The sequence below is a fragment of the Artemia franciscana genome, chromosome 11 (assembly GCF_032884065.1).
Source record: "Artemia franciscana chromosome 11, ASM3288406v1, whole genome shotgun sequence".
Lineage (NCBI taxonomy): Eukaryota > Metazoa > Arthropoda > Branchiopoda > Anostraca > Artemiidae > Artemia > Artemia franciscana.
Window position 1 is genome coordinate 38697455 of NC_088873.1, and position 24581 is coordinate 38722035.

General features: G+C 33.4%; 1 protein-coding gene across 2 annotated transcripts in view; it reads right to left on the bottom strand.

Annotated features, from left to right (window-relative positions):
• Positions 1–24581, bottom strand: part of LOC136033192 (low-density lipoprotein receptor-related protein 2-like) — a 159821-nt gene that overhangs the window by 126540 nt on the left and 8700 nt on the right. The window contains exons 2-5 of one of the 2 annotated variants that reach the window (XM_065713899.1): positions 18410–18532; positions 15588–15719; positions 13122–13370; positions 3897–4148 (exon numbers count right to left, since the gene is read on the bottom strand). In XM_065713899.1, the coding sequence (XP_065569971.1) occupies positions 3897–4148; positions 13122–13370; positions 15588–15719; positions 18410–18532 (756 nt within the window). The remainder of the gene's footprint in view (positions 1–3896; positions 4149–13121; positions 13371–15587; positions 15720–18409; positions 18533–24581) is intronic. The other variant, XM_065713900.1, reaches the window with a different exon arrangement.

The following is a 24581-nucleotide window of genomic DNA, read 5'->3' on the forward strand; positions in this document are numbered from 1 at the left end:
TTAATTTAAACAGGAAACTCAAATTTAGCCACAAAGATATAAAGCCACAATGGCGTAGCTAGGGGGGGCAAGGGCAGACGACTGTCCCGAGAGCAGCCTCTGAGGAACGCCAAACTGAGGTTTTTTCTTGCTTATATTGTGGTAGTGATAGTGGCAGGGGGGGCGGGGGGCAAAGAAACGGACATTGTCCCATGGTGATAAGACCCTAGCTACGCCTCTGTCAAAATAATTCTGGGGACATACCATCCAGTTATTTAATGCATATAGGCAGTGTTGTCAATTCCCACAAATATAGGGGGGGGGTATATTTTTCAAGATCTAGCGGATAATTTTTTTTCAATATTGTCACTGAAAATGCAAATAAAAGGGAGAGCATACAAAAAAAAAGTATTTTTCGAAATCCAGGGGAGAAAATCATTGGATCAAATGCGCCTTCCAATTGACGTTCCTATGGGTAGGCAGTGTTTTTACGAAAGCGGGGTTGTTTGTCTATCCAGCAATAAGGAATAAAATGACTGATTTACGAAACTGCATCATTGAAATAAACTAATGGAATTACAAGAGAGCGGAAAACCAGAAAAAAATGAGTAAATTTTTTTTTATCTTTTAATAACGATTACCAATCTGCGCAGGGTAGGTCATTTAGGCATTCATAGATTTTTCTATGGATGAGGAAAGTGGGAATGACGCATTTTAGAAAAATGGCCGAATAAATAATGAGAGGCTACCCACTTCCAAAAATCACTTATACCAGATAGCGCGCTATTCGTGACATGAAATGTGCCACACATGGCACGAAGAAGTGCGTGGAGGATGTGTGTTTCTAAAAGTATAGTATAAAATGCGAAGCAAATTCCAAATATAATTTGATAGGTGGGTAAAGCTAAATCTAAGCTATCAAGTCATAGAAAAATGTAGACTAAAACCGTGGGACTTAGGGGAGAATAACATACCAACAATTTGCTTGGTTATGCAAATTAGCTAGGTTCGCTGGTTAAATAAAATAAATTAAGACCTAATAACACTTTTGAAATTAAGGGACGTGTGTTCCACAGTGGCGTAATTTCATCAAGACCTGAGGGCGCAAAGTTGGAGCCGATTTTACCAAGTCAGGTGACAATGACATTGAAAAATGAGTATATTGTAGTACCATAAAGCCAAAGGTATGTTAAAAAACTGGGTCATGTTGGTATTACCGGAACAATTTTTTGGGTCTTGAAACTATTGTTAATAGATGCATTTTGACTTTTTGAACATCTTTTCTCTCTTGGAAAAAATACCGCAAACTCACCGTTATGGAGTTATTCCGGTCCAAATATTCTTGAACTCATACATATAGTATTGTAATTATTTCCGTTTTCATTGATCGGAAATTTGAAATCGCTAACGTTTTAAGACCGAAAAATTGCTCTGTGGCTTTTAGACACAATTTTTTGTTAGGTTAGGCTAGGTTTGCGGTAGTTTTGCAAGAGAGAAAAGATGTTCAAAAAGTCAAAATGCATCTATTAACAATAGTTTCATTACCCAAAAAATTGTTCCAGTAATACCAATCTTCACCAAAAACTGATCTATTTCTGTGGATGCTTGAATTATGTAGGCCTACCTTAGTTTTGACAACATTTTTGAAGACGCTAAATTTCATCTGTAGAGGGGGGTAAACATAAATCTGGGGAGACAGTTGTCCCTTACTCCACAACAAATTACGCCCTGATATTCCAGCTTTTCTAGCCTTGTGTAAAAATATTATTGCGCAATATAATGCATTTGAATTACCCTTTATGTGTAGTTTTTGCTTTATTTATTTCAACGGTATCGCAACAGGATAATACCTGCCAAATAAGAAGCTACTTTAAAGTTAGATCCTTTTAATTTTCTCAAAATTTTAGTAACTGCCGAAATCTCTTTCCCTCCGCAAAATTCACAAGTGAATCTTTAGTCCTCCCCCATAGGAGAATTTTCTTTCTTTTTAATTTTTTTTCAAGTTGGATCCTTTTTATTTTCCCTCCGCAAGAAAACACAATTTTCTACAAAAATCAGTTAAAAAGAGATACCAATAGTATTTCAGCTATTTGTCCAAAAAAATAAACGTTCGTTCGTAATTTGAATAATTTAAAAAATTTCACATACCGTTTCAAATTGCTTTGACAAGACCACAGCAAGAATACTATTACGTAATCGACACTTGAAACTGGACTACCGTTAAGGAATCTTTCCATGTGTCTAGACGTGTCAAAGCACTTTTTGCCACTAATTAATGTTGTAAATAGTTCTAAGAAGGGGTTTCTCTCTAGATCCGGGGTTTAAGGGAATTTTTCAAATTTCCACTAATCAATATTACAAAGAATTTAAATAGAAAAAAGCTTTTATTTTAAGATTTAACGTTCTGGCAAAATATTGTCAGATACTTTTCGTTATATCTATACTGCTATTCAAAATGTATTTTTAGTCGTTATGGGTTTTGAGATAAAAGAGTGATGTATGGGAAAATACGTGGGAAATATACAATTTGGGATATATAGTTGCAAATTAGGGAGAGTTGGGGGTAAAGTAAGTGAAGCACTTTCAGTAATGATACAAGTAAATGTTTTAGGATTTTTAGTATCACTTATATCATTCCTAAAAGGGCTTCACTTTAATTCCCCCCCCCAAATGTGCAGATATATAGCAAAAATTATACATTTCCCATACATTATGTCATTCGTCATTTCAGCTTTGACCCGATAAATTGAAGCAAATTAATGCACGAGTAAATAGTGGCATAGATGTAGCGAAAAAGATCAATGTACTTTAAATCAAAGGGAAACTTCACACACAAAAGTGAGAATAACCCAAAAATTGAAAATATAAAGGCTGTAAAGGATGAGGCAGCAGGGTAGGGTGGATTGGAAAGGTCAACTGTAGGAGAGAAGCGAAATTACATTTAAGGGTTTACTGAAGATGTACTGTTTGAATAAGCACCGTTACCAAAGTTTCCACCCAAGGAATCCACTTTCCAAAAGGGATTTTGACAGTACCTCTGGTCACAAAGAAAAGAAATGTGGGTAGTCCGGGCATCACAGAAAATACAGAATGACGTCAATGAGTCGTGGGCGGAACGTGGCAGCATATAAAGAAGGGGAGTTATCTTTCGCTTTATGCTTTATTTTTAAAGTTCAATTTAATTAGGTTATATAAAAATGTCTTTTTGCCATTATTTAATTGAAATTTAAAGGGGGCTTTGTATGCCTATATGACGTTTAGGGCATTTGTATCTTAAAGTTTAATTTTCCATGTGTCACTTTTCTTCAGATTGAACAGTTTACCAAAACAATGGAAAAATTTGTTGCATATATATAATTCAAGGTAAATATTTGGTAATTCAAGGTAATGACCATTAAAGGGGGAGGTAGATAACTTCGAAGACCACACTGCCTTTCCATGACGAAAGTAAAACAGTTCAAAATAGGGATGATACCTTTTTATGAGTTAGTTTTACTGCTGATGATGAACACTGTATATGTGTTCGAAATATCCAGTTAAATAATTTTATATTTCACTGTCAATAAAAAGGTATCATCCCTATTTTGAACTGTTTTACTTTCGTTAAAGGGGGAGGAAGAAGCAAATTTGCGACGGGAATTAATTTTCTATTTGGATTCAGGATAAAAATCTAATTCTAAAGTTGTGTCTATTTCTTAGCTATTTCAATAAATCAGTAAACTGAAAATTTGTTCCAAATTTCTACTTCTATCTTGGTTTCTAATTTTAAATTGTTTAAAATTAAACTTATTTAATCTAATAGCATAATTAAATAGACATGTCTAATAAAGGGCAGAAGCGAATAGACACGAAATAATAAGCTACTTGATAAAGAAAGAAAACGAAATTATTTACTAATAAAAAATGAAGAGACTTACAGCAAGTAGAGCCCTCATCAGCCCCGTCCAAGCAATCTCTATTCCCATCGCAAAGCTTGGATCGGTCAATGCATTGAGAACCATCTCTCGAGCTTAACGGACAAAAGAATTTATTTGGAGGACATCTAGCGGAGGTGCAGTTTTTCTCATCAGTACCATCAGAGCAATCTGAATAGCCATCACATTGCCATCTGCTTGGTATGCATAAGCCATTTCCGCAACGAAATTGTCCGATATTACAAGCTGGGAAGTCTGAAAGAAGCGACGTAATATATATATATATATATATATATATATATATATATATATATATATATATATATATATATATATATATATATATATATATATATATATATATATATATATACTGTAGCCATAAGTGTATCCAATCTTAGAGATAGACAATTGTCAAATCTAGGGGATTCGAATCTTAAGGGATCTGAAGGATCAAGCAAGAGATACGGGCCTGTAAAAGGAGTGGCAACTCGAGCTTGACATTGACATCTCTCTTTCAGCTCTCTTCTCTCACGTTTCATCTCTTTTCAGGACATCTGTCCGTTTTTGACATATATTTTTACAAATTTCAACTGTAGGAGGAAACCCTTCCTCTCCTCCCTCTCAAATTACGTCCTTGATGAACAAATAGGGTTATGAAGCACAGAACTTACCCCTCATCGGATTTCAGACCCCCTCCCCCCAAAAAAAAACAACAACACAATCTTGCTGGTGTTTCCACAGGGCCATATCCAGAATTTTTCGAGGAGGGTTACAAAAAAATTCGGGGGGGGGGGGAGGGGTACAAAAAAACTTTATAAACGCAAATTGAAATTAATAGAAATTTGAGGAGGGGATATTGGAGGTGAATTCGGCCTTCAAGCTCAACCCTGCCAGGTTAAGCTAATCACCATTTTTAAGCTTTAAATTTTTTTAAATTTGAGATCTCTGTAGCAAAATAGCCCTGTTTTGGCTTCTCTCTCTCCCACAAAAAAGGCAAAGACTTTCTTCTTTGACACCTTTAAAAGTCCCACAAACATCTGCATTCTGGCGAAATTTTTTCGAATGATTTATTTTATGGTTACAACCCTGCGATTTTTAATCTCTACCATAGAGTTTTTTTGTTTTTTTTTTCACAAAACGAAGCACTAACAATACTCTTGGCGGGTCCTCCCATGTCAGGAATAACTAGCACTCAGTGCGCCAAATTGGACTTCATCATGGACCGAGAAAGAATCTTTCATTTGAGCACATATAATTTTAGTTTGCACAAAAAAATCTTGATTTGGCCATAAAAGCCAAATTGGACTTATCATGGACTGAGAAAGAATCTTTCATTTGAGCACACATAATTTTAGTTTGCACAAAAAAAAAAATCTCAATTTGGCCATAAAAGCCAAACTGTACTTCATCATGGACTGAGAAAAAATGTTTCATTTGTGCACACATAATTTTACTATGCATAAAAAAATCTCAGATCTCTAAATGTAGCTCTCACTTGTTATATTAACATAATGCTAAAATCTCGACTATTCAGAAAGAAAGCGTTCTGCGAAACTAATATATAGTTATTATTACACCCACAAAAACTAATTGTGTTCTTCTAATTGCAACATATGATAAATCATATCAACGGTGCAGCAAGACTAATTCCTAGCTATATTTTAGGTAAAAATTTCTTTTTTTTTTAAATCTTAGTTATATCCAGAAAAATTAGTGAACTAGGGAATGATAGAAAAATAAATTTTTATAGAAATTAATTTTTTTTTTATTACATAATTCTAATACTAATTTTATATGAAATTAATTTTGGAAAAATTAGTTGAACTAGGGAAAAATTGGAAAAATTAGTGAACTAGGGAATGATAGAAAAATGAATTTTTATAAATAGAAATTAATTTTTTTTTAATACATAATTCTAATATTAATTTTATATGAAATTAATTTTGTTTTATATTCTGTTTTTATATATTATTGTATTTAATTTTCTGGTTTAATTAATTTAATTATTTTAATATTATGTATTGTTTATTATTTTGTTTGCATAAACTTTATATTATTTTAAATTAAATAGTATTTTTCAAAATCAGGATGTAAATTATCATTTCAGAATCTTTGTCAAATGGAAAATATTTCGCACGAGACAAGGTTTCTTTTAAAACTCATAGTTTAAATTTTAGCCAGGGTTGCCACCTGGTGCCTTTTTATGCCACCTGGTGCCTAATTAAATGATTTTTTATGTCTAGGCAATCTAAAAATCCCTAAAAGTAGTGATAAATCACTAGGGGTGGCAACCCTGACTGTAGCCATATAAATACAACAAGTTATATTTATATTCGGTACCTCAAACGCTGTTGGCTCGCTGCCTTGTACATCTTTACTGTACCTCATTATTCTACATGGAGTGGTGCGGTACGGCCCCACGTTTCAATAAGTTCTTTCAGGGACCGTAAAGAGCGAAGTTACGTTTTGAAAATGATTAAAACGTACCTTTATGGGAGGAGTGATAGAATTTGCACTTACACTGCAAATGCGGTCAATAGAATTTACCCCCACTAATGATGAATAATCACCGAAAATATAATTTTTTATTGTGAGCAAATGCGATTCAGCAGAAAATAGTTGGTTACAAGCATATCCTTGTGTTTGAGTGAACTCATCACTGAAAAAATCAATTTAAGCATAAATTACGCAGAATTAATTGAAACTTCATTAAGAAAGATCAAGCTGAATATTATCACTGAAGAAAGCTTTAAAAAAACAATGGCTAAATTTGCTAAATTATTAAAAGTTAAAAAGTAGTCGTAAATTACTTTAAAAAAAGAAAAAAATTAAGATTAACGCTAATGACTTATAAGAATATTTCGTTGCGTCTGATTTTTCGTCAAATTAAATAAAAAAACAAGTTTTTTACTTGAAAGTAAGGAGCAACATTAAAACCTAAAACGAACAGAAATTACTTCGTATTTGAGAGGGGCTGCTTCCTCACCAACGCCCAGCTCTTTACGCTAAAGTTTGACTCTTTCTCTCAACTCCTCTTTTTAAAACAGTAAAAAAAACTTTAGTGTAAAGAGCGGGGTGTTGGTGAGGAAGCAGCCCCTATCATATACGAAGTAATTTCTGTTCGTTTTAGGTTTTAATGCCGCTCCTTACTTTCAGGTAAAAAAACTTGTTTTTTTATATTATTTAATTTCTGAAAGTTTTTGAATCAATGCATGTTTTGATTTTGGCTCTCCGGAGAGGAATAATTAAAACGAAATTTGCGTTTTTTTTTTTTTTTTTTGGCTAAATGGCTTTCTCATAGTTTTGATCGAATGATTTTGAGCAAAAAAGGAGCGGGGGAGGAAGCCTAATTGCCCTCCGATTTTTTGGTTACTTAAAAAGGCAACTAGAACTTTTAACTTTCTACGAATCTTTTTATTAGTAGAAGACATACATAACTTATAAATTAGCTTACGTAACGAACTTTTGTATTCTCATGTTTTTATTACATATATGAGGGGGTTCGCCCCCTCGTCAGTACCTCGCTCTTTACACTAAAGCTTAAATTTTGTCCCAATTCATTAAGAATGACCCCTGAATCACAAAAGCCGTAGAATAAATAGTTGAAATTACTAAAAATACTTTAGCGTAAAGAGCGAGGTATTAGGAGGAGGTGAACCTTTCATATGCGTAATAATTTCTGTTCGTTTTAAGTTTTAATGCTGCTCCTTACTTCCAGTTGAAAAAAACTTTTCATATTTATTTTTTCATTGTTTTTTTTTTAATAATGCTAAAAAATCCCGCGCTTCCTTCATGAAAACTTTCTTTCCCCATGACATATTCCTCGACGGAAAGTTCCCCCAACATATCCCCCTCATATAAACCCCTCCCCCCAACCAAAAAATCCCTCTGAAAACGTCTGCATACTTCCCAAATAACCATTGCAATATGTAAACACTGGTCAAAGTTTGTAACTTGTAGCCCCTCCCAAGGGGACTGTGGGGGAGTAAGTTGTCCCCAAAGACATAGTTATAAGGTTTTTCGACTACGCTGAATAAAATGGCTATCTCAGAATTTTGGTCCGTTGACTTTGGGAAAATAATTAGCGTGGGAGGGGGCCTAGGTGCCATCCAATTTTTTTGGTCACTTGAAAAGGGCACTAGAACTTTTCATTTCCGTTAGAATAAGTCCTTTTGCAACATTCTAGGACCACTTGGCCGATACGATCACCCCTGGGCAAAAAAAAAAAACAAACAAAAAACAAACAAACAAATAAACACGCATCCGTGATCTGCCTTCTGGCAAAAAATGCAAAATTCCACATTTTTGTAGATAGAAGCTTGAAACTTCTACAATAGGGTTCTCTGATACGCTTAATCTGATGGTGTGATTTTCGTTAAGATTCTATGACTTTTAGGGGGGGTTTCCCCTATTTTCTAAAATAAGGCAAATTTTCTCAGGCTCGTAACTTTTGATGGGTAAGACTAAACTTGATTAAACTTATATATCTAAAACCAGCATTAAAATACGATTCTTGTGATGTAGCTATTGGTATCAAAATTCCATTTTCTTGAGTATTTGATCTGAAACAAAATTTGGAACAAAATTAGTGACGGTAAATTCTATTGACACATTTGCAATGCAAGTGCAAATTCTATCACTCCTCCCATAAAGGTACGTTTTAATCATTTTCAAGACGTAACTTAGCTCTTTGCGGTCCCTGAAAATTCTTTTATTGAAATGTTGGGCCCGTACCGCACCACCAAAATTACTAGATTTTAATTTCTTCCTGTAATCCATGTAATTAAACTATTATTTTGAATTTCTATTCCCCCAACTCATCTGAAAAACACCTTGCGTACATGGCTGCTATAAGGGAAAATTATTTTGAATTTATGGATCTTCCCCCTCCCCCTCCCCAAAAAATAACTCAGGCAGATTAAAGTACTTACAGTAAATAAATACAAAAATATGATTAGAGATCAACAGTGGATCCCAGGATGCTTATTTAAGCTGGAAAAACACAAAATATGTTTGGATAATTGGAGGGTAATTTTCTGACAACACTATTTTTCTGTAAAGTTTGGTGATGACAGAATAGGTTGAGTTAGGTTGGTTTTCTTTCTGAGATTATACCTAATTTAGCCTAACTCAACCTAACTTTAACATTAACCTAACGACAAGCCTAACTCAATCTAACGTTACAAGCGAATGAAATATTCGCAAAATTTCTATAACCCGTTATGAATTTAATCTTCTTTTCCGGAAACAACAAGCACGACAGAAAAAAGAACATAGGATAAAATTTAAGATGAAGAAAATATTTTTCACTATCATGGCAAATATTTGTATTTACAGAATGAAACTTTCAGACATGATTTCAGAGCTTAAATTATGTCTTCGAAAAGCGCGTTCAAGCTCCTGTCTCCACCCCCTGAGTGGCGTAATTAACGACAATTGAGGTCAACCTTCCTCAATACCTGGCTCTTTACTTTAAAGTTTAACTCTTTCTCACAACTCTAGTTTTTGAAAAAAATTAAAAAAAAACTTTAGCGTAAAGAGCGAGGCGTTGAGGAGGGGACAACCCTTTTCAGTTATTCAGTTCCATTTCTTAACATCTCCAAAGTTCCGATAGTTGACATAATTGAAACTCATGTTTTTCAGTGTAGACACGAACCTGTTAAACATTTCTAACCCTGGTGGTTAAGATTTGATCGGTATACGAATTGATATGATTTACGATTTGAAGCAAGGTGAAGAGAGACACATGGCAGAATACATGGGAAATATTTTATTAAATTCTATAAAAATATATAATGCATTATAAAATTTTTTAATAATAATGCAAAAAATATAATTTTACTTTAAGGAAATAGAATTTACGGTATAAAATATCATAAATAAACTAAAAATAATAAATAATATATAAATTAAATTTCTAAATTCAACAGTAAATAACAAAATTTCATGTTAATAAAATAAAATTCCCCATAAAATTATAAAACAAAAATAATTAATGAAACTTAATAAAATAATTATAAAATTCGACATTTCACAATCAAATGAAATTTTATGAGCGTCCCATAAATTTGCTTTCGCAAAACACTTTTGGTACTTGTCAATTATACAGAACAAACCCTAGAAGTGAAGTTAGGTTACCACACCAATATTTGGACAGCGAGAAGTAAGAAAATATGTCTTATGTCATAATAAGCAGAATAATTGTATCTAACACATTTTACATGCATAACTCTTTACTTTCAACCCTCCTCCCCTAATGTGCAAATATATAGCCCCAATTATATAATCCGCAAAGGAAAAATCCATGGGAATTATATAATTAGGGCGGTACTTGTTAACTATAGAGACCACACCAATATTTGGACAGCATGAAGTAAGAAAACAGTTCTTATTTCATAATAACCAGAATAATTGTATCTAATACATTTTGAATGCATACCCACTCTACTTTAACCTCAACTCCCCTCCCCTAATATACAAATATATAGCCCCAATTATATAAGCCGCATAGGGAGAATACATGGTAAATATATAATCTGTACTATATATTTGCACATCAGCAGGGGGAGGGGAGTAAAGCATAGCGGGACTGCATATAAAATGTGTTAGCTACAATTATTTTTATTATTCAATTATTAATTATTATTATTTAATTATTATCAATTATTATTAATTACAATTATTAATTATTATTATTTAATTATTATCAATTATTATTAATTACACTTATTAATTATTATTATTTAATTATTATCAATTATTGTTAATTACTATATTGCTATCGTTATTATGTACCGTTAAGTTTACCGTTATTAAGTACCGTTTGGGCTATATATTTTCACCTTAGGAGGGTTTTTGGGGTAAAGTTTAGCGGACCTGCAGTAAAGATGTGTTAACCACGATTATTTTGTATATTATAAAGTTAAAATTGTTTTCTTAACATGTTTTCTTCTCAATAACCCCTAATCTAGACCTTAACCCTTCCTTTTTCTAGCCTAAACTAATATATTATATTTTGCACGTCACATCTTCATTGCGCATAATAACTAAATATGAAAACTAACTCTTTACTTACATTCTACTTTTTTTATAATCTTTCCTTTTGCATCTACCTTTGAAAAATAGGATAAAAAATGAATACGACAAAATAGCATTTCCAATGACATTCTACCATTTTTGAACGACAGACTGCGAGCCCCTAATCTAGACCTTAATACTTCCTTTTTCTAGCCTAAACTAATATATTATATTTTGCACGTCACATCTTCATTGCGCATAATAACTAAATATAAAAACTAACTCTTTACTTACATTCTACTTTTTTTATAATCTTTCCTTTGGCATCCACCGTTGAAAAATAGAATAAAAAAATGAATGCAACAAAATAGCATTTCCAATGATATTCTACCATTTTTGAATCACTGACTGTGAGCATTTGCTTTTGAGAGCGCTCATTCTTAGGAGGATAAAATTTCGATCACGTTTGAAATTTGAATAAAAACAATAAAACGGTTTCCGCTTATTAATGCTCCCTAAAAACAAATTAAGGTAAAGAGTTATAGAGGTCCTTATGGCTTAATGGCTGTATTGTCTAAAATCAATTAGGAAAAAAATATAAATCAGTCTAGAAATTTCATTTGAAAGGGGGCAAGAGGTTTAGCGGCCCTTGAGGTTTAAAATTTTAAAATAAGCACCAAAGAAGGAGTAATTTACTGAAGAATCAAGAGCGTAGCTAAGACGAAACAAATATTCAGGATTCCCCTAGGAAACTCATCCCCCTTCGTAGAGAAAAATTATAAAGAGTAGAAAGCACGATTTTGACTGAAAAAAAATTACCTTAGCGAGCCTACTGGCGTTCCCACTTTCACCCAAAAAATTTCTATGATATGAGAAATACCTATGATATGAGTAAGATAAAAATAACTTTTTGTCAGTGCGGGTCCCCCTCGTTTAAACAGTCTTGGATATTGACCCCCCCCCCAAAAAAAAAGTTAGATAGGCTCTCTGATGGGCGTCCTCACTGCCCATCGAGGATTTTGTCCAGCCTAATTTTGTAATACAGGAGTGGGGGGTGTGACATTTTTCCGACAAAGAACTTTTTTTAAAAAATCTGAAGCGGTAATTTTTTTTTCCAGAATTGCCCATTGTAAAAAATATGTCAAGAAGTGTATTTCTCTTTTCCGTTTTTATTGTTATCATTATTATTCATAAATAATACGCTATAAAAATTTAAGTAATTTGGGCATCAGAAAACATGAAGCTCTCAGAGAGTAAAAGGTTCACACCAAGGATAGTAACTGTGCTAAATTATTTAAAAAAGAATCAGTAATATGTTGCCTTGCTTTCAAAGAACGGTTGGTATATAATGCTGTTTTTTTTTTTTTTTTTTTTTTTTTTTTTTTTTTTTTTTTTTTTTTTTTTTTTTTTTTTTCTGCTTTGAGGGCCAAGAACAACAAAATATTTACAAAAAAATAAATAGAGGAAGTGTACCAAGCGTGGCGTAACAAATGGTGCTCTGAAACTAACACCTATTGATGGAGAGTGAGAAACTCCTCGGAATGGGGGTAATCCAGGATGGAGCAAAGTCGCGAATATTAGGGGTATATATCCAACAAAACAAAATAACACCACACACAAGACAATATTCCATTGATAAAAATAAAATAAAACTTTAATAATAAAAATAAGCAAAATGAAGACAACTGATAACTCTTTATCAATCTCAGCTCATAAGAGAAGTCCCACTAGACTGCACTTTAGGGCCGTATCCAGGACTTTTTTTGCGGGGGGAGGGGGTGCAAGAGGATTACCAAAAGAATTTCTGTTGAAGGTTAAGAGTTTAACGAAAAAATAGTTCGGAAGGGGGAAAAGATAAGGGTTTTTATGGGAAGAGATAAGGGCTTTATTTTGAATTTGTTTCTTTTTATGACCCTATTTTGCAGTTTTAATTAATCGTTTCATAAAAAATAATTTCAATTAAAATTAATCTAATTAATTAATAATATGAAACACATATTCATCATAACAAATATTGATAAAACAATAGGAAAAAGCATTAAACGTAGACTTAAGGGTTTGAAATAAGTATGTCAAAGATATATGTCTGTCAGGTATTTTTGGAGGGGGAGAGAGGATCCTGATAAAAGGGTTATACACGTAATGGGGTTATGTTGAAAAACCGGATCTATTAAGAATAAAATAATGGTGATTATCAACTAAACTTACTGCAGTCTTTCTCGTCTGAGCCATCAGCACAGTCATCCTTATGATCGCACTTTTTAGCGGCATCATAACATCCTTCACCATCTGAACATCGGCTTTGTCCTGGTCGGCATACTGCCGTGCCATTCCGTTTCGGACAATCTTGTTCGTCACTTTCATCACGACATTCCGCAAACCCATTACATTTTTTGTCGGCAGGTATACAAATTCCACTTCCACATTTGAAATCTTCTGTATTACAGGGACGATATGCTGTGAAAGAAATGTAAAAATTTATCTAGTACTTCAATAGCTAAAAAGGAGGGTATTTTTGTGTTATTACACAAAATTTTAGAGTTTTTAGTAAGATTTTATTAAATTTTTTAAATATATATAATATATTATAAAATTTTAAATAATAATAATACAAAACTTATAGTTTTATTTTAATTAAATAAAATTTATGATATAAAATATCATAAATAAAATAAAAATAATAGAATAATATAGAAATTAAATTTTAAAATTCAACAATAAATAACAAAATTTTATTTTAATAAAAAAGAATTCCACACGAAAATTATAAAACAAAAAATATTAATAAAACTTAATTAAATAATTATAAAATTCCACATTCCACGATCAAATAAACATTTTATGAACGTCCCACAAATTTGCTTTCAGAAAACACTTTTGGTACTTATCAATTATACAGAACACACCCTAAAAGTGAAGTAAGGTTAATCCTAACGAAATATACCAAAATATGATGAAAATATACTAGTTTATTAAAAAAATTATGGAAACTACAACAGAGAATTACGTTAAGAAGTCAGCCCAAAACGCATTCTATTAAATACCTAACCTAACCAACTCTATATATTAAATATTTAATTAAAATACGCCCGCATAATAGTTTGTCTCACTCAAGCTAATCTAATTATCTCCGAGTGCACACAGAAAAACTGGTTTTACAACGTGTCAAGAACAATGCTGTGGTCGCTATAATACATAAGTATCAAAAGGAGAAAAATTAAAATCAAGTTTTGTTAATAAATATAATGTATTCTGCGTAAGTTATGAATCATTTTGATCTTTTAGCTGATATTTTTTGAATGATTTCCATTAATTAAGCTTTCACTCTTGTTACGTAATTTTTTGTACTAAGGGGCTAAATTACTCCCCGTTAAGCATAACTTTTCACACTTGAACAAGTCCTTTTACATTAAGTTAACGTAGAAATCCGCAAAATAATAATGATCATCGTCTAAAATCCTCGCAATTATCATAATGCAACTATCCAAAAAATTAAAAATGTAGAATGGAGCTCAAAATTGAAGCCAAGGCTGGGGGTTTGATCCCCCTCACTGAAATGTTTGTCCAACTCGTAACAACGTATAAAAAATGCTTAAAAACACATTTTTGACGCGTTTTTAAAAGTTTTTTTTTCTTAAAAAGTGCTAAGAGCTCATATGGCACTTGTGACGAGGTCGGAAGAACCGAGAGCTCATATGGCATGAGCTCTAGCAAAATTCTATGAATCAACAGATTGATCTACAAGGAAAATCAGAGGCTTAATGCCGATCGGGATTTAAAACGAGAGCTCTCAGACACGAGGTCCTTCTAAATATCAAAATTCATTAAGATCCGATCAACCCACTCGTAAGTTAAAAATGCCTTATTTTTTCTAATTTTCCTCTCCCTTCAGCCCCCCCCCCAGATGGTCGAATCGGAGAAAATGACTTTATCAAGTCAATTTGTGCAGGTCACTGACACGTCTACCAATTTTCATCGTCCTAGCACGTCCAGAAGCACCGAACTCGCCAAAGCACTGGACACCCCCTAACTCCCCCAAAGAGAGCAGATCCACTCCGGTTACGTCAATCACGTATCTACGACATTTACTTATTCTACCCACCAAGTTTCATCCCGATCTCTCCGCTATAAGCTTTTTCCAATATTTCCGGTTTCCCCTCTAACTCACTCAATGTCACCAGATCTGGTCGGGATTTCATCCCGATAGTCATATTTAATAAAGAAATTTAACCCGAGCTAGAATTTAAATTCTCATAGCTGACTCTTCATGTTTCCCAATAACTACATTTATTCTTATTTCTGGCTTTTATCAATCTTTGAGCTAAAACAGATATGACAGAATGAACAAAATAAACATAAACAAAAGATAATTATAAACAAAACGAACCAGTAACTAAATAAAATAAACAAAAGAAGAGATACATTTATAAGTAACATGTTAATTACTTTGGCACCTGAAGTATTTAAGTTATCTACCCAGTTATCCACTACCCAAAATAGTTGGCAGATAGGTCGGGCTTCTGTTCCACTTCTTTCACCAACTCCATCAAGTTTTTTCATTAAGTGGAAACAACCCATCTGCCCTTGGATTCCTGCTTCATTTAAGTGTTAGAATAGCCTAAATATAAAGTAAAATATGTATCCTAGGTGTTAAAAAAGCAAAGAAAGACTTACAGCAGTCGGCCTCGTCTGATCCGTCTGCACAGTCTACAACTTTGTCACAACGTTGATACTGTGGGTAGCAATAAGTTTTATTGAAAGTATAATGTCCACAAGTTGCAAAACCGGCGGGGCAGTCTGGAGGAGCTGGAACGAAAAAACAGAATTTGGTCATTATAAAATGATTTTAAAAGGTCGCTCCACTGGCTCACATTGCCAGAGCAGCTGGCTGCAGATTGCAGCCAGATGAGAGGTCAGAATCCTGGGTGAGGTAGAAGCGTGAGGTATGATTTTGACTGAATACTAATATTTGAATAATAATTGACGAATACTAATTATAATTGAACAATAATAATTTGACTAATAACGAATTAGACTAATTTGAATAAACGAGAAGTTTATTTGATATTAAACTTGTAGTCAGTCATGTAAGTAAGATTTGACGTCCAAAAAGAGTTGCAAATTCATTAAAACAATAAAAAAGAAGTGATGTCTATAAAAACTGTAGGAAATAATGGAAGGGTCAATCGCAGAGTTTGCATTCTGCATTTTCAGTTTGCGCAGCGAAATGTTTGACTTACTTGATTTTGCAAAACAAAGGGTTGTCACCATGAAGCTAAGTTTTTTCTGGGGATGGGGATGAGGTGGGGGTTTCAATACTTAAACAAGACCAGACCCCGGCACACTAGAAATAAATATTTAAGAACTCTTTAAAACTATTATTAAGCCTTTTCTTCTTTTGAAACAGGAGAAGGAATCTTGTCACCACTTCAGCGTCAGAGGGGTATCTTTGCCCACCAGAGCCCTAAAATTAGCACCTATAACCAACGAATTTATTAAAGTTACAATTCACTAAAGTAATTATTGGTACAACAATTGTATCATTAAAGTGTCGTATTGGTGTTGCTAAAAAGTCAGAAAAATTGAATAATTACTCTTTGATTACAATACAATGTTTGATTTCACACTTTTTTTCGAGAAATAAACTTGCTTATTACGACAGTCGATTGTACGACAGTACAATCCTGCTTTTTTGTCATTCTAGCTAACAGAAGTTTCTCTTGTCAAAAAATTTGCAAAAGAAGCCCAAGCCAAGGAGGATGACAGGGCCTTACCATGTTCTCAAAGGTTTGTACGATTTTTCCTGATCTTCCTCTTATCCCCTTTAGTTGACTAATTAATTTTCATATAATTCGCCTATTTGTTTTTTCACTTTTTCGAGCTCTGGCCCCAATCCCAAAATACGATCCCAAGTATGTGCCTGAAAAACTTCTTAAACACGTAAATTAATAAAGAATATTTGGTGGTTGAAAAGTATGGTTGAAAAGAATCTACATACCAAATGGTTAAGAACCTCTGATTTAGATATACAAAACAATAAAATGCAAAATGAGGTCTGAAGGATTGTGTGGTCTTCGTGCTTACATGTATAAGACGAGATTATATTTCTGCGGTTTAAAATCTATTCCTCGTTGAAAAGGTCAAAGTAACTTTTCTAATTTAATACTTTAGGCAATTGGTTTAGCGTTTACTTTCAACTGAATAAATGATTTTATAGGCTGTTTTCACCTCCTTTCTTCAAATGATGTATGTAATGGATATTTGTTTAAAGATCACGCTTATCGCCATCTCTAGGGACCATATCGCCAAATCTATGCCATTCGATGTAAGTACTGTCAACCAGATGAACACCAATCTAGGCCAATCTATGCCATTCGATGTAGGTGCTCTCAACCAGATGAGCCTGAATAACGTCTTAAAACTCGCAAATTAGTAAAGAATATTTGGTGGTTGAATAGTATGTCAGAACACAGAATCTATATACCCGATGGTTAAGAACCTCTGATTCAGATACACAAAACGATAAAATGCAAAATGGGGTCTGAAGGAATGTGTGGTTTTCGCCCTTATATGTATAAGTCGAGATTATATTTCTGCGGTTTAAATTCTATTCCTTGTTGAAAAGGTCAATGTAACTTTTCTAATTTAACACTTTAGGCAATTGGTTTAGCGTTTACTTTAAACTGAATGAAAGATTTTACAGGTTGTTTCCACCTCCTTTCTTCAAATGATGTAATGGATATTTGTTTACAGATTACTTGTCGCTATCTCTAAGGACCATGTGGCCAAATCTATGCCATTCAATGTAGGTACTCTCAACCAGATGAACACTCGACAGGGGAACTAGCTTAAAAATGCCACAAAACGATGTGAGAGCCCCAAAGATGGTAAAAAGTGTTTTTGTGTATGCGTTTCTTTTTTTGTAAAAGTCAAGTGCAAGTTCAAGGATCTACTACCACATTCTACCTTTTCATCAATTAAGTGCTATCTATAATTCAAAAGCAAACTTTTTTGTGTGTTTCTTGAGTGGCCTTCGCATGCATGTCTAGTTAGAATTTCATACCTAAACAGGTGTTTTGCCATCTATCTATCTACAGGCAGCTCCCATTTACACATACAATTCAGCGTTTGGTTGCAATAAATAAAAAAAAGCAAGTTTTTTAAATGAAAGTAAGGAGCGACATTAAAACTTAAAACGAACAGAAATTACTCCGTATATGAAAGGGGCTTTTCCCTCTCAACGCCCCGCTCTTTACGCTAAAGTTTGACTCTTTCTCTTAACTCTACATTTTAAAACAGAAAAAAAAAAACAGAAAACTGGGCAGTTTTATTTATGACTCATTTTTCAGTTTTCACCGTCATTTTCACATAAGTTGGGAAAAATAGTCAGAGCTTTGCTCCCCCTACCCCAAGAATTTTGACGAAATTACGCCAATGAATAGGATATAAAACAGATGTGCTATAAAGCTTGTGAAAACTAAGAAATGTTTTCTTACGACAATCAAATTCTTCTTCTGCTTCTGGGCAATCTTTATGGTAGTCACAGACCCAGCGAGCAGGGATACAAACTCCATCAGAACAGCGAAATTCATCAGCAACACATGACTTATGATTGACCCCTGATGTAAAAAGAACTTCATATTTTCGTTATACCTCTTTTAAATACATAAATTAACAATAAAAGCTAATTTCCTTGCAGCCAAAACCCATGCAAAAACAGCCCCATCTGTGTAACAGACACATTGAGCAAAGATAAGAACTCCATCAGAGCACCAGAATCCTTCAGCAGCAGATAGTTTAGTTCTGATAGAAAATAATTTCACACTTTTCCTACCTCCCCAGTGTAACTAACCCTGCAGAATCTGCACCATACATCCCTTTACTTAAAAAAAAACTAGGACACATGAATCAGAGTTGAAAAATTGAGGAAAACTTTGATTTTTACCGAAAACGTTGTCTTTTTACGAGCCACCGTGTGGCACAGACGTAGGGACAGGAAGCTATCTAAACCTAACAATACAAGTCATAAAAGATTTACAAATCTAAATAGAACTCTCTTTAAGACGGGGTATGGGTAATAGGTGATCTTGTATACAGTACGTGACGGATTTGATTAGCATCGATCAAGACAACTCGCCTATATCAAATTTCACCAACTCACGAACAGCAAAAACAAGAAGAACAACAGGGAATTCTTTTCGTAAGACAGTTGAAATCTAATTTAAATGAATATTTCGGCATGTCCAAGGGCCGTCCTCAGCAAAACAAAAATATATAGAAGAAGAAAAACTTACAACAACATACGACCAATAAAATGAATTTTTTTAAAAAAACAGTCCCCAGCCTCCTTACTTCAGCGAAGTTCAACCAGAACTGATGGACGGCCCTTGGACATAGGGCCGAAATATTCATTCAAATTAGATTTCACCTGTCTCACAAAATAACTCGCTATTGTTCTTCTTGTTTTTGATGTTTCGTTTGTTGTAATTTGATGTCTTTGTCGCTATTTATTTCACCAACTCAACTAATCAGAGACGTAGCTAGAATTTTCAGTACCCAGAGACAATTTCTGTTTTTTTCCCTTTCCCACCTTTCCCACAAGTAGATCATAGTATTGGCAAAAAAACACTTTGTTTGGTACCCCCTCAGAGTATGTGCCCAGGGCCCACTGCCACTAATCTTCCAGTCCAGAATTGGCGCTTTTACATTTTGCTCACCTCTTCAGTATCTTTCCTTTGTTATGTTTATTTCTATTAAACTATAAAAATAGCTGTTATGAAAATATCAGAGTCCCCTTTTAGATGTAAGGAAAATCACTGAAGGCTTGTGTTTTACATAGTTTTGAGCACGTGAAACTTCGTTTTAAAACTTATTTTATTTGACAGACACTTGTCCAGTTTTGGCTTATAAATATTAATTGAATCGAATTTCAAGACCAATCAGCTTCAACTTGAATGCTTATGACTTGTGAAAGAAGCTCTTAAAAAAAAGCAAAAAAACACATGACTATTGCTATTTATATCTTACTATTTATATTATTTACTATTTATATTTATTTATAAACAAATAAATACTTTTACTATTTATATCTGCAGGATGTTGAGTTACGGAGGCTTGACAACTGAACTTACGAGTATACAACCCAGTACCCAGTGGAGAGGGGATCTGAATTGAGACAAATACACATGATTTTTTTTGGAAGGGGGGGGGGGAAATGAAAAAAATATTGGACTAGTTTAATAGGAAGCGTCCAAAAACTAACGAAAATTTGGGATTTCAGAGGGAGGGGATCACCCCTACGCCTTCGTTCTTGTTCTTCGTTCTGCTATTATAATTTATATTATTTGTGATATAATGATGATATTATTTATTATAATAATAATTATAACATGATAATAATTTATATTATTATGTCGCCTTCTAAAGACAGCAAAAATTTCCCTGAAAAAAATCTCAGAGGCAGTAGCGTCAATGGAGGGGGTATGGGAGACATTTGCCCCCGAAAAATGTTTGCCAACCCCCAACTAAATTTTTAAAATACTTTTTTGGGTATTATCATCGAAAAATGGCTGTTTTTGAATTTTCACTGAAAAATTATAAGAACAACAAAATTTGCCCACTTTTATGATTTCGAAAAATAGATTTTGGACCCCTTTCTCCTTTAATTTCAGTGAACTGATGCCAATGCTCCAAAAACAGCCTTCTTTTTTCAATTTTTAGTGTTATCGAGATAAACTTTTGTTTTAAACAAAAATTTTGATTGGATACATCTGGGAAAAAAGGGCCTTGAGGAGGGGAAAAGGGGGTAGTTACCCTCCAACCACTTTTGACTCTTAAAAAGGGCACTGCAAATTCCGATTTACAATTAAATCAGCCCCTTCTGAAGTTTATACGACCATCCCTTGCATAAAAACCTTATATGGCCCCGGGCATAATTTACAATAGCCCTTCCTCTGTATTCTGGGGCGGAGGTTATATTTTTTGCTATCTGCACTTTCTGTTAAATTTTAAGTTTTGAATATCTTGATTAGAAGTTGTGAATATATTCACCAAAATTCATTAACACTGAATATAAGAGTATATATCTTATTTTTTTATATATTATATTTTATTTTTATTATTAAAAATAAATGTTTTATTTTTTATATATTATATTTTCTATTTATATTAATATATTTTATATATTTCATACACGTATACTTATATTTCTTCCTTAAAATTTTGATTTTTTTCTGTTTGTGAAAGTTAAAAAGTGAAAACATTTTAAAGTTTTTTTTTTTCAGTAAAGCAAGAATTATGTTCTAGTCTTGAGAAGGCAGGATAGTCATTAGCTCTACTCATGTTAATTTGTGCTCACTTTGAGTTTGACTCGGCTATTTATTGTAATTTCCGTTCGTTTTGAATTTCATTTATTTATTGATAGTGATTTGTGGTAGTTTAGCGCTTGGAAATTATTTGACTTTATTTTTGCTCATTCTTGGCTTAATAGAGCTCTTTACTTTTCTCTGAAAAGCTAGTTTTTCAGAAAAGTATTTAAATTTTTTACCTTAAGAAGGAATATTTCGAGTTACAATGTGTAGTAAATGTAATCTTTGACAGTGGTGTCAATTCACGAAAATGTAAGGGGGGGCAGAATATTTTTCAAAATCGAGGGGGGAGGGCATTATTCCGAGAAAAATACATAAAAAGGCAGTTTTCAATTAAAATACCCAAAACGGTGTTTCAAAGTCAAGGAAGGGCTTTACCGAAGTAAAAGGCATTAGCGTGTTATAACAAAAAAAAAATATACATTACCACGCAACTTTTCATATTTGGAGGGGGGTGGTTCTTAATATGTATGGGTAATTTTGAGGGGTTTAGGAAATTGAACATTTTTTAAATACCTTAAGAATCTACGATTTTCTACATAATCTCATATTTTTCTTATAATTTGAAGGGGTTCAGGAAATTGAAATTTTTTTAAATACCTTAAGAGTCTACGATTTTCTACGTAATCTCATATTTTTCTTATAATTTGGATGTTCTGTTCCGTTCAGATTTTTTTCTCCTCCTCAAAATAAAACTCTTCCCCCAAAGAATAAATGCATACATACGTGTTTCGTATATCAAGGGCCTTTCCCTTATTATATATGGGAGTTACGTAATGTTGTATTAAACCTGTGTTTCAAAATTATAGCTTGACTAGGGAAAAAACCTGTTTGATTGAGTGTCAAAAGTAGAGGCAATTGATCGTCAAAGCGACGGTCAATCGCTTAACGGTCTTCTTGCTCAATGATTCCTCATCAATCAAACAAAATTTCCCTTTGTTTTGCTGTCGTAATAGTAGCAAAGACAAGAAAAAGGAAAAAGCACATTGAAACGGGTGAGAAGGGATCCCTTGTCCTCCCCACAAAATCCTAAATTTTTGGGCACGTCTTACTCAAATTATGGTTCTTTTTTATTGTTACTATTATTTTTTTATATTATTTTGTTCACACGAGGAAACACATACATATCTGCCCGTATGAAGTCATCCAGCCTGGAGGGGGGCAGCCCCCCTCCTAGCTGAATGACGCTGCCTTATATTTTTATATTTTTGTTTTTATATTTCTATTATTCAGCATTGGAAGCGTCGGTTAGACCAGGTAAGCCCCCCTCCCTAAAATTCAACTGGACACCCACGCTTGACATACACAGCGATCGAAATATCCAGAGATTTTTGTCATTATTTTCACTGTCTGATAAAAGGATTTATCCCTGTTTGAACACTTATTTATACGCCAAATGACTAATTTTAAACTGTTTCTTTTAAGTGCCCCTCCCCCCAGAAAGTTCTTGAGTAAGTACCATATCCAGGCGCATATGAAAAAACGTTTACACAGTCTAAAATATGTATATAATCCATCCAATTTTGAAAAAGCAAAGAAAACTATTCAAAATTATGCGAAAATGCGATAACACAGGCTCCTGAGAAATTATATTCTCCTTATATGCCCGAATCTAACCATGTCCAGTCCAAATTTTATTTCCTTTAAGTGTCAAGAGCCTGACGACAAAATCACTTTTCCCCCTCAATCGAACTTCGGTCTTTTCCTACCTGAAATAGTCATTTTTTCTTTTGGTCATTTCAAAGTTGAGATATTTTTAGGGTAGTATCATATTTTTGTCGGCATTACTACGTTCAACTATGAAAATAAAATAAGCACAATTGATCGGATTAATTTAACAACGTCTTTGGTTGGTAAAAATTCAACGTGTTTATTCCCTAATATTAATTTTAAATTCCTTAAGACTAGCTACGACTTCAAAGGACAACCAAATCTTCTGCCTGTTTGGTATATCAACTTTTAAGGTATATCAGCTTCAACTTTTGAAGATCTAACAACGTTTTCTTGGTTTTTAAATTTTGTGCCAACCAATACCAAAACCCGCATGAGGACGTAATCGTTCGGGAGGAGATTGGTCCACAGGGAATATTTTCGGGGAGCGGATAATTTTTCAAATACTTTTAAATTTAAAAATGCAATCTTTTTTAATGCGAAAGGGGAATTTTCCATGGGGGAGAATATCCCAAAGGGCAATTTATATTGTAGGGGGTGGTCAGCAAGTGAAAAATCGAATTTCATTTTCGCTGTCCTAGGTACTTTAATAGCTGTTAATCTAATAATAGATTACAACAACTAATCCTTGAACAACCCATTTATATTAAAAAAATGGCACAATTACGCCAGGATCGCTTTTATTTGAGAGTAAAACACCTGTGATTCTCCTGATTCGAAACTTGTACCAAAAATGGAAATTCCCATGAAAAGTTTTTTCTAGCAGCGGTGTCAATTCACAGAAATAGTAGGGAGGAAGTATAGTAGTACGGAATAAATAGAAATAGTAATAGTATATAGAAATAGTAGGGAAACAGGTAGGGAGGAAGCAATTTTTTTTATTTCAATTTATTTTTTTCAATTCAGTCCAAAATGATACATGGTGGGGGACAAAATATATTTTTAAGAATCTAGGGAGCAATTTAGTTTTATTTCAAATTTTTCATTTTAATTTAATAATATACAGGCGGGAGGCAAAATATGTTTTTCATAATCTAGGGGGGGGGGCAATTTTTCCGATCTTTCCAATTGAAATCCAAAAAAAGCATTTTCAACGAAAATACTAAAAATTGGTTATTTTCAAAAAATTTTGGGCGGAATCTAGAATGATGGCGAGCCCCCTACATCACCCCCTCCCATTAACGCCACTACATCTCTGTGGTCTTGGGTCTACCCAATGGAGAATAATCAGGTTTGGCTAATCTAAGGAAAAACTGAAGACTGATATTACGCAAGATGGTAACAAAATTATGACCTTGACAGCATGTTTTTGATATAATTGCATAAATCTTGATGTCAAAATCTCACAAATAATCTACAGATTGATTAATAACAGGAAAATCCAACTATATATTCCTTTCAGACAATTAATGCCGAAATCTGGAATTCCCCACCAATTCCATTATCCACAACCAGGTAAATAGGCTTGAAAAGAATTTACCGTATAATAGCCTACCTGGAATTCCTTGCAAAGGGTTATTCACAACAGCGAGTGTAATATAAACCTATTTTATGTTAAACTGATAGTAGAGGAGTTCAAGGGTTTCAAACAAAAATTTGCCAATATCTTTTTAATACAGGCAAGTGTAAA